Raw genomic sequence first — 11,431 nt, 5'->3', positions numbered from 1 at the left:
TGAATGGTTTAAAGGCACCTCAACACCACTTAACAAAAAGCTTTAGGCCACATCCAAATGTCCAGCTGCTTCTATGATGCAGGTCTATCCCAGCAGACCCTCACTAGTCTTTGGGCCGTTGTAGGTCTGTCTGGCAGTTTTCCCCACCACTTGGTCCAACTCACCTCTAGATGATGATCAGTTAACAGCTAAGTGCCTCTCTTTGCCCGAGAGTCCAAACATGGCCTCAGGTCACATGATATGAGCACAATATCATTAACTGACCTTTGGCTCAAGGTACACTATGAGCGTACCAAATACACTCATGAGCAACCTTGTGTTTGAACATGGTGTTTGCTGTGGACAAATTGTGACTAGCACAAAAGTCCAGTAACACCCTACCCCTCGGGTTGAGATCAGGCAGGCTGTTCCTCCAATCACTCATCTCCAACCCAGACCTTGTGGGAGGTGGGTCCACATGGTCATCCAACATGATTTGTTTGGGCTAAGCATGAACAGGGTGAACTCAGTTTGAATAATCTGAAGGGGAGCTGAAGACTCGGTCTCCTGCTTTCCTGCATCATAATGGGCGGTGGGAGCACAGCTTCTGCTTCCACCACCGGCCCATGGAGCGGGACTTTCCCTTCAGAATCAAACCCAGACAGTACACTACCATTACTGGGAGCCGTGCTGGTCGTCTACAGAGGATGAACTCTCTTCTTCAGGATCTGTTGGAGAGACAAAAATGACAAAGATTGACCAACTGAAACATTTCTGATCAATATTTAAAGTGATTCTATGGTATAAAAGGACCGTCACGATCACTCAACAGTCCACTTACCTTAAACTTGGGGAATCGCAGCCTTCTTCTTCCCTGCCTCACTGTGGGCTGTGGGAGGACAGCTTCTGCCTCCACCACCAGCCCATGGAGCAGGATGTCCGAAGTCCCATCCTCACGTCTCTGTTCAGGACTGGAACAGGCAGGAGCTTCTGTGGAGGCAGCAGAATGTGGAGCCCCCTGTTGGGAAGAGGAGGAGTTGTGCACCGCAGAGATGAAGAACTTCTTCACCTTCCCTCGAAGTGAATGGGAGGCTCTGATAATCGGTGTGACAACATAAGCTTTAGCTGCCCTTTTAACTGCAGCACAAAAAGGACTGCAGCAGAAGCAGCCGTGCTCCTCCTCCACAGCCTCCACGCTTCGGCAAGTTAGACTTGCCCCAGCTCTACTGCTGTCGTCTTCCTGGAGTGGGCTGGCGTCTCCATGAGAACTGGGTTCCCCGTCCTCGTCAACGGCTTCCACCACAAACCTGCCTATAACTCTGGAGACGGTACAGAAGCAATGTGGAGAATAAGTATTAGCTTATTGTTAGTGAACTAATACTGTATGTTACCTATTTACTGATTTACAGAACAGTGCTGCCAGACTGACTGTTTTAATAGAGAGAGCAGAGATACAACAGTCATAAATAGTGTCTAAACAACAAACAAACAAACAAACAAACATTCCGTATTTTCTCCAAACGCTTAATGGTGTTCTGCTGATGCTGCTGGATCTCCTTACAGCTCTCATCACAGAGTCTCTCTGGAAACCCGAACACACTCTCCTGTGGAGCGCTTTTAGCCTCAGCCACAGATGAGTCTGCAGTCTCACTCATTTCACTGTTGATAAAAATACAAGACAAATACAGCAAATAAGTAAACAGCTGACCAGTCTCAGGGGGAGTCACAAAGCAGGGGTCTCTGTTCAGTCAGAGAACTTGATCCCAGAGTCCAGCCTGTCCAATAGAAGAAGAGCTGAGGAACATTCCAGTCCTCAACCCTGGGCTTAAGCTGAGAAATGCTGCTTTGTGAAACACTCTGTGACTCCTGATGGAACTGTGACTAAACCCAAAAGCATGAAAAGGGTTTGTTCATTCTGCTAAGTGCTAAGTTTTTTAAAGCTAATCAATAAAATAGAAATGAATAAACAACTCAGTTACATGTAAACAAACAAGCAAGAAATAAACTCTTAATAATAAATCAGCAAAAATCTAATTACAGTTCAAATACAATGAAAATGTTCTTTATGTTTATAATCCTGGAACTTGATACTCAGGTTCCAGCGCGATGGTTTACTTACTGTTCTTGACTCGACTGCAGCCAAGGATGCTGTGCCACCTGTGTTACCGAAGGCCGAAAGAAAGGACGGAACTGCAGCATGTAGGAGATCAGGTCCTGACAGGACTCCTCCACCGCCATCCCTTCCGGATAGTTCAAGGGTCGCTGCTGGAGATTTGGGAGCTCTTTCAAATCCGTGTGGTCATACGGCCTGGACCCAGTGAGCATGACGTACAGGATCACGCCCAGGCTCCACACATCGCTCTTCTTCGGCTCGTAGGGCGTAGCCAAAAGCACCTCAGGAGCAGTGTAGTAAGAAGTGCAGCAGTACGTCTTACTTTCTTCAGGGGAGCCTTTTGAAATGCGTCCAAACCTGAAGCCGGTCAGTTTGATTTGACCGTCAGCAGTCAGCAGGACATTACTGCAGGTGAGATCTCGATGGACAATGTCCTGCTCGTGCAGATAGTCCACAGCGCTGACAAGCTGGGAGAACCACTTTTTGGCCTGATCGACGGGGATGTGGTGGAGCTCCTGGATCTTTTGATGGAGATCCGTGGCTGCAGCCTCCATCACGATGAACACCAGATGGTTAGGCATCTCAAAAATGTCATGCACCTGAACGATGTGAGGGTGCATCACTGTTTTCAGGATGTCCAGTTCCCGGGGCAGAAATTTGGTCTCCAAATCAGGTTCCATCAATATACGGTCCACTATTTTAATGGCCACCTGCTTGGGGTGCTTCTTGGATGCGGCCAGCTTAATTTTCCCAAAACTGCCTTCCTGGATGTTGCCCAGCACCTCAAAGCCCAAGCTTCTCAGGGCTTTGTCAGTGTCTATTTTCTCCCTGCAGATGAAGAAAGAAGCAGAAAGTTAGAAGGTTGAGGAGGTTGTGAGGACCTCTTTCTCCTGTGCATTCCTGCTGGAATCAGCAGTTTATTTAGTCCTGATTCAGTTTTAATCTTAATCCTAACAGCTCTTCTAAAAGAACTTCTAGCAGTTCAGTGTTTAACAGTTCTTCAAATGTTGCCCCGATCTGATCCCCCTCTTCTTCCTATATGTGCTTTAATTTACATCTACAGGAGACTTCTAGTAACGTTCTAATACAATATGGCTTCTTTTTTATATAGAGATATAAACCCACAATCTAAAAATAAATAATCACAAACAAAAATCCAATTCAAATAAAAGTACAACGAAATATTCTTTATATTTATAAACCTGGAACTAGAGACTCCAGTTCCAGCTCAATGGTTTACTCACCGGTCTTCAGGTAACTGCAGCCACTGGTGCTGTGCCACCTCTGCCACCGAAGGCCGAAGGTAATAATGGAACTTCAGCATGTAGGAGATGAAGTTCTTACAGGGCTCATCCACTGTGACACCATCTGGATACTTCAAGGGTTGCTTCTGGAGATGCGGGAGCCTTTTCAGATTGTTGCTGTCGAAGGGCAGGGACCCAGTGACCATGTTGTACAAGATCACACCCAGGCTCCACACATCACTCCTCTTCGGGTCGTAGGGCTCATGCAGAAGCACCTCAGGAGCAGCGTAGTGAGGAGTGCCACAGTACGTCTCACTCAGGTCAGGGAAGCCTCTTGAGATGCGAACTAAACTGAAGTCGGTCAGTTTGATTCGGTCATCAGCAGTCAGCAGAACATTACTGCACTTCAGATCTCTATGGACAATGTTCTGCTGGTGCAGATAGACCACGGCACTGACGAGTTGGGAGAACCACCTTTTGGCCTGGTCAATGGGGATGTGGTGGAGCTCCTGGATCATGTGACAGAGATCGGTTGCGGCAGCCTCCATCACGATGAACACGTGCCTGTTACTCAACTCAAGGATGTCATGCACCTGAACAATGTGAGGGTGCTGTACTTTTCGGAGAACGGCGAGTTCCCGGGGCAGAAATTTGGAAACAAAACCAGGTTTCATCAACTTGAGGTCCGTTGTTTTAATGGCCACCTGGTCGGGGTATTTCTTGGACGTGGCCAGCATCACCTTTCCAAAACTCCCTTCACCGATTTTGCGAACCACCTGAAAGCCCAGGCTCCTCAAGGCTTTTTTGGTTTCCATTGTTTCCCTGCAGATGAAAGCTGGTTCTAGATAAGTTGGCTCTAGATAAGAGCTTCAGCCAAATGACATCAGTGTCACTGAGAACATAGGAATCAGCTGTCTCGCGGGCTGCCGAATCCTAACTGAGCCAATGAGGGAGAACAAGCCTATTTATAGGTTCTGTGATGTCATCAACATGACATCACAATGGAGAGGAGGAGTCAGGTTACTGAGGTCAGTTCCTCATTGGCTGTATAGAACTGTATGTACACACAGTGCTGTGGAAAAGTATTGGCCCCTGTGGTTAAGATATGAACCAAATTGCAGTGATATTTAGACTGATCTGATTGAATACAGCCAGGTCTGTTGAAGGTAAACCTCACTGACACAGAAGTTCAACATCTACATTTATTTATTTCTGCATTTCTACTTTTCTTTTGGTAAACTTTTTATTTATTTTTATGTTTTTAACTTATATATTAAAAAAACATCAATAAACTAAGACACAATACCTGCTGAGGAAGCGGAAAATAATGAATAAATAAAACTGACCAAAAAATAAAGAAATAAATATAAAAATCATGGCAATCATGGTATTTATCATTATATATATATATACACACACACTATAGATTTACCGTTCGTGCAGGACACAGAATTTGGCCTCCACCTTTAACCCATCTGTGCAGTAAACACACACACAGTGATATGCTGAGAACACACACCTGGAGCAGTGGGGAGTCATTGCTGTAGCGCCCAGGGAGCAGACAGGGTAAAGTAGCAGCTTGGCCAACCCAGGTATCGAACCCACAACCCTGTCATCAATAACCTATAGTTCTAGAAAAGCTCTGTATATATATGTTATTCCTTTTCTGCTTATTATTATTATTATTATTATTGTTATTATTGTTGTTACTATTATTATTATTGTTATTATTGTTGTTACTATTATTATTGTTGTTGTTGTTGTTTCTTCCACACATTTGTGTAATTAATACAGCCTGAACTGATTAACGTACAGACACGGTTCAAACACCGTTTCGTAGATGATCTCGCTGTGTGGTCTGCTGTGTATTTTTAGAGTCGATCTGATTTATCATTTTTAATAAATGTAAGATTATTCTTTTTTTTTAAGTCAATTCTTTATGGCGAAACTGTGCTTAAGGTGGAATTGTGCTCAAGTAGCACTGGATTTTAAGGTGGAACATCTTTTAAGGTAGTACTGTGTTTACACTGACACTGAATTAAGCTAGTACTGAGTTTACCCTGAGACTGAATTTTAAGGTGGAACTTCTTTTAAGATAGTACTGTGTTTACACTGACACTGAATTAAGGTAGTACTGAGTTTACCCTGACACTGAATTTTAAGGTGGAAGTTCTATTAAGGTAGTAGTGAGTTTACCCTGACACTGAATTTTAAGGTGGAACTTCTTTTAAGGTAGTATTGAGTTAACCCTGACACTGAATTTTAAGGTGGAACTTCTTTTAAGGTAGTACTGAGTTTACACTGACACTGAATTTTAAGGTGGAAGTTCTTTTAAGGTAGTACTGAGTTTACCCTGACACTGAATTTTAAGGTGGAACGTCTTTTAAGGTAGTACTAAGTTTACCCTGACACTGAATTTTAAGGTGGAACGTCTTTTAAGGTAGTACTGTGTTTACACTAACATTGAATGTTAAGGTGTAACTTCAAGCAACCACTTGAGATACCTAAGCAACCACATAGCAACCACCTGTGACACCATAGCAACCACCTGGCAATGCTATAGCAACCACCTGTGACACTATAGCAACTACTTGTGACACCATAGCAACCACCTCGCAAAACCATAGCAAACACCTGTGACACCATAGAAACCACCTAGCAACACCATAAACAGATGTCAGCTCCATAGCAACAACCTGAGACATCATAGCAACTACCTGTGACACCCTAGCAACCTCAACCTAGCAAGGTACCCTCACACAGCTCCAGCGCAAAGCTGTGGAGTATTCGTGTGGGGTTGCAGTGGAGGAGCCCTGTCGGGCCTTCATTTCTTATATGCTGCGCTTCAATCCCTTCACCCGGCCTTCGGTGAGAAACGTGGCGAACCACCCTTGGCTGCAGGCCAGGCAAGAACAGTAAGTAGAGCGCTGTGCTGGAACTCCAGTGTCGAGTCCTTTTGTTAATGGATGTATTATTTATTACTGTTTTTATTGATCCTTTATTGATTGATTAGCTATAGTAAATAAACGGCTTTTCTGAAGAACTGCAGGGCGGTGTTTCACAAAGCAGCATTTCTTAATGGGACAATGGCAACAGGCTCAGGTCAATGGAACAGGCTGGACTCTAGGCTTGAGCTCTCTGGCTGAGCTGGGAATCCTGCTTTGTGACCCCCTCCTCCAGATCGGTCCACTGTTTGTTTACTACAATCACCTGTATTTTCATTAACAGGGAAAGGAGAGATTCTGCAAACTCATCTTTCCCCGAGTCTGAAAGCTCTCCAGAGGTGAAAGTGTGTGGAATTCCAGGGAAACACAGTGGAGAATGCAGTGAGGACAGGCAGGTAGACAGCGGGGACGAGGACCTGGATTGGAGCAGCCTGTCCTCATCCAGCGGTCTTCTCTTCTCCATAATGAACGCTTATGAGCAGAACGCCATCCAGCGTTCGGAGGAAAACCGACAGTAAGTTTGTCTGATTATTTCTTACACAGTCAGTCTGGCAACACTGCCACTAAGGACACACACACACACACACACACTTGGTGAAGTGTCCATATTATGCCATGATAAAGATCACTAAAGGTGAAGAGCTTGTTTAGACGTAGCTACCGTACAGAATCAGCTCACTAACAATGCCTGCATCTCCCCATTGCTTCTGCAGGGCCCCCAGAGTTATCGGCAGATTCGTCGTGACCGTCGTTGACAAGGGCAGCAGTTTTTATCCAGACCCAGTCGACCCAGTCCAGGAAGTCGGTAGTGGCAGTAGAGCTGGTGTAGAGGTTGTCGGGGAGGAGTCCGGCTGCTTTAACTGTAGTCCGCTTTGTGCTGCAGTTAAAAGGGCAGCTAAGAAATATGTTGCAGCACCGATCCTCAGAGTCTCACGATCACTTCGAGGGAGGATGAGGAAGCTCTTCCGAGGGAACTCTGCGAAGTGAGCTTGGAGGAGTGAGTCTAGAGTGAACCTAGGCGAGATCCATGATGAATTTGCAGCAGTGAGGGAGTGATTGGAACCGAACCGAACTGAACTAAACCGAACCGTGAATTTATCATTCATTTATCAATAGTTCTGATCAGAGGAGGATGGGTCCCCCCGTGTGAGTCTTGGTTCCTCCCAAGGTTTCTTCCTCCAGCGGTGAGGGAGTTTTTCCTTGCCACTGTCGCCTTTGGCTTGCTCACCGGGGGATTTAGGGTTTTAGTGAGGGAAAGATTGATTTGGAGGATTGAGCATGGAGCAGAGAGAGAAACCGTGATTGAAGGTTGACCCTGAAACAGTGAGAGAAACAGTGATTGGAGGATTGAGCATGGATGAATGAGAATAAGAGTGTTTGGAGTATTGAGACTGAGACATTTAAAGAATGAGGGATTTGGAGGATTCAGAATTGAGCAGTGAGAGAATAAGTGATTGGAGGATTGACCCTGAAACAGTGAGAGAAACAGTGATTGGAGAATTGAGCAGTGAGAGAAAGAGTGATTGGATGATTGAGCCTAAGGCAGTTAGAAACTGAGGGATTTGGAGCATTGAGCCAGAGGTAGTGAGAGAAAGAGTGGTTGGAGGATTGAGTGTGATTGGAGGTTTGAGCATGAACGAATGAGAAAAAGAGTGTTTGGAGTATTGAGACTGAAACAGTTAGAGAATGAGGGATTAAGAGGATTGAGAATTGAGCAGTTAGAGAATAAGTGATTGGAGGATTGAGCCTAAGGCAGTTAGAAACTGAGGGATTTGAAGGATTGAGCCTGAGACAGTTAGAGAATTAGGGATTTGGAGGATTGACCCTGAAACAGTGAGAGAAAGAGTGATTGGAGGCTTGAGGACGAGGGAGTGAGAAAAAGAGAGAAAAAAAGAGCTGGAGTGATGTGAAGGAAGTGTGTGTGATTATGTGTGTGTGTGTGTGTGTGTGTGTGTGTGTGTGTGTGTCTTTTGAGCATTAATAAAGCGCTGCTCTGCATTACTGATGTTTTCTGGATGTTTGTTTTCTACTGAAAGTAAAACCTAGATATTGATCGTCTCTCTTCATCTTTATAATGAGTCTGAGGATTAAACTCACATTAGATCACTTTGAAGAAATAGATCATAATACACTAATAAATATATTATTATTATTATTATTAATAATAATAATAATAATAATAATGACACATAAGGCAGGACTGAGCCAAAATAACAATCCAGGGATCTGGGAGGCAAACACGACGCTGGGTGGGAAAAGCCAAGGCGACTGAGCAGTGCTCGGAAGGGACAAGGGGATGAGGAGAACCGACGACCACAAGCCGAGCTTGGGTGTAAAAGCAGGACAGGGCAGGAAGGGAAAACAGAGCAGGAAGCAGCGCTTCAGAAAGGGCGAGAGCAAAACTAAAGTAAACCACGTAGCCGAGCTTCAGACAGGCCACATCAAACAAAACCAACAGAGGAACAAAAGAGGAGAACAAGGAGCAAGAGCGCTGCTGCCGGACCCCTGGTCAGAGTTACACACTAATAATCAAAATAATAATCCCAATAAAACTGATAATACCACTGCTACAGGTCAGGACTACACTTCAAACCAACACACACACACACACACACACACACACACACACACACACACTACCTACTAGTTAGCCAAGGGCAATTCAGTTACCTAACCTGGAGTGGGGGGCAGTCAGGAGGGTTAAGGGCCTTGCTCGAGAGCCCAACAGTGACAGCTTGTGAATCCCGGGTCTCAAACCCACAACATATCCCAGAATGGGAGAGAACAACATATCCCAGCATTCAGTGCATGAACACAACTACGGTATAACAGGAAGGTCAACACGTCCAAAACACGTCACCTGAATGAGATCCTACTTCGGAGCATCCAGAGACAGTGGAGACGAAAATCCAGAGACTGGACAAAACCGGTCAAGCTGGTCAAGAGCTGGTCATACTGGTTGACTGGCCTGGTGAAGCTGGTCATGCTGATGCCGATTCCAGGATGAAGGATGATGTCCACGCCCCCATGGAGATTGAGAAGGTCGAGGAGAAGCTGCGAGAGCTGCTGGAGGCAATGTTGGGTGTGCTCTCTGGAGTTGGCCTGAGTGCAGGAGCACCTCGCTGAAGAGGTTTCTGCTCAGATAAAAATACAATAACAATATTATAAAAATGTAGCTCACCTTCGTCTGAACATTTAAGCAACCTATCAGTAGTACAATTGAAGCTTGTGTGGCTTAAACACCGTATCTCAATCATCAGAAAGGGTGTCCACATACTTTTGTCCATCAAATGGACTTTAAACCTATTGTTTCTGTTTCTTCACTGACTAAAAAAATCCACATCAACTGGTAACAACTGCCTTCAGATGACCTAAGCTGGACCTTGATGGTCCAGGGGAAACGTCCCGGTAATGCTGGTAAACCAGCTGGTCCAGCAGTTTACTTAGCTCCTGACCAGCACGGCATCACATGGTTTTCTGTGGGAGGGATGGTTTAGCGGGTCTTGGTCAGTGTGACCAAGGTGGTTGACCAGTTTGGTCCGGCTGGTCATACTGATGGACCAGAGCAGTTTAAATATCTCAGCACCTTTTCCCTCTCCTCCTTCACCTCCTTCTCCACTCTCACCACCTTTAATAAAATAATACAATATCAGAAATCATCTAGAATGTGTTCTATTATCATCATTATTATTATTATTATTATTATTATTATGAATATACAAAGAGGTGTATGAAAGATACAAAAATCCAATGTTTCCACAGAAATGAGTTGCTAAATACCCCGAACATTCATTAGCTCCGAGGGCTAACCTGCACTGACAGGCAGCAGAGGACATCAACAGGGCTGAGCGCTGGAGCTTCAGGACCCCAGGAGAGGCCGCTAGCTAAGTGACTACAGGACAAGCTAACTGTAACTAGCTGTGAGCTGAAAAAACACAAACAGGGGGCTTTTAAACACAGCTTAAAGTTTCCTCCAGCAGTTTATCATCCTCAGATCACAACAATCCACGCTAATTTAACCCAAACTCACAGCGTTTGAACACAGTTTGGTCCTAAACCAGGTGATTTCCCCACTACGTCTGAAACTCAGCATACTGACTCCACCTGCTGGTCACAGAGGTGTACAACAACCCTGAAGGTCTCAGCTGCTTTTATTTTTTATATCTATATATCTATATATATATATCTATATCTATATATCTATATATATATATCTATATATATATATCTATATATATATATCTATATATATATATATCTATATATATACACACACACACACACACGGGGGGGGAAGAGTATTTAGTCAGTCACCAATTGTGCAAGTTCCCCCACTTGCACGCCTGTAACTGCCTGTAATTGACATCATAGGTAGACCTCAACTATGAGAGACAAAATGAGAAAAGAAAATTCTGAAAATCACATTGTCTGATTTTTTTTAAAGAATTTATTTGCAAATAATGGTGGAAAATAAGAATTTGGTCACCTACAAACTATCAAGATTTCTGGCTCTCACAGACCTGTAAAAACTTATTTAAGAGGCTTCTCTGTCCTCCACTCATTACCTGTATTAATGACACCTGTTTGAACTAGTTAACAGTATAAAAGACACCTGCCCACAACCTCAAACAGTCACACTCCAAATTCCACTAGGGTGAAGACCAAAGACCTGTCGAAGGACACCAGAAACAAAATTGTAGACCTGCACCAGGCTGGAAAGACTGAATCTGCAATAGGCAAGCAGCTTGGTGTGAAGAAATCTACTGTGGGAGCAATAATCAGAAAATGGGAGACCTACAAGACCACTGCTAATCTCCCTCGATCAGGGGCTCCACGCAAGATCTCAGCCTGTGGGGTCAAAATGATCACAAGAACAGTGAGCAAAAATCCCAGAACCACACGGGGGGACCTAGTGAATGACCTGCAGAAAGCTGGGACCAACGTTACAAAGGCTACAGTCAGTAACGCACTACACCTAAAGAGCATTTGGATGTTGGACAGAGTATTGGGAGAATGTCTTATGAATAATGAATAATAATGTGGCCATGTATTGTGAGATTTTGAGTGCAAACCTCCTTCCATCAGCAAGGGCATTGAAGATGAAATGTGGCTGGGTCTTTCAGAATGACAAGGATCCCAAGCACACTGCC

General features: G+C 44.5%; 1 protein-coding gene across 1 annotated transcript; it reads right to left on the bottom strand.

Moving 5' to 3' along the window:
- Positions 1–654: 654 nt before the first annotated feature.
- Positions 655–4,151, bottom strand: LOC140551060 (ribosomal protein S6 kinase alpha-3-like). Its single transcript, XM_072674429.1, has 5 exons — positions 3,337–4,151; positions 2,099–2,920; positions 1,474–1,638; positions 937–1,298; positions 655–707 (listed from the first exon to the last, which is right to left on the bottom strand). The coding sequence occupies exons 1-5, from the start codon at positions 4,149–4,151 to the stop codon at positions 655–657; spliced, it is 2,217 nt and encodes a 738-aa protein (XP_072530530.1).
- Positions 4,152–11,431: the final 7,280 nt, after the last annotated feature.

Source organism: Salminus brasiliensis, chromosome 3, assembly GCF_030463535.1.
Source record: "Salminus brasiliensis chromosome 3, fSalBra1.hap2, whole genome shotgun sequence".
Classification (NCBI taxonomy): Eukaryota; Metazoa; Chordata; class Actinopteri; order Characiformes; family Bryconidae; genus Salminus; species Salminus brasiliensis.
This window is presented reverse-complemented; position numbering and strand designations above follow the sequence as displayed.

What these genes read in the sequence shown, in the direction of transcription:
- LOC140551060 (XM_072674429.1), bottom strand. Translation starts at nt 4,151, where the DNA reads ATGGAAACCAAAAAAGCCTTGAGGAGCCTGGGCTTTCAGGTGGTTCGC. An exon ending in CTGCAGTTACCTGAAGACCG is followed by an intron (nt 2,921 to 3,336) that starts GTGAGTAAACCA and finishes CTTCATCTGCAG; the next exon opens with GGAGAAAATAGACACTGACA. An exon ending in TTCCAGTCCTGAACAGAGAC is followed by an intron (nt 708 to 936) that starts GTGAGGATGGGA and finishes TCTCTCCAACAG; the next exon opens with ATCCTGAAGAAGAGAGTTCA.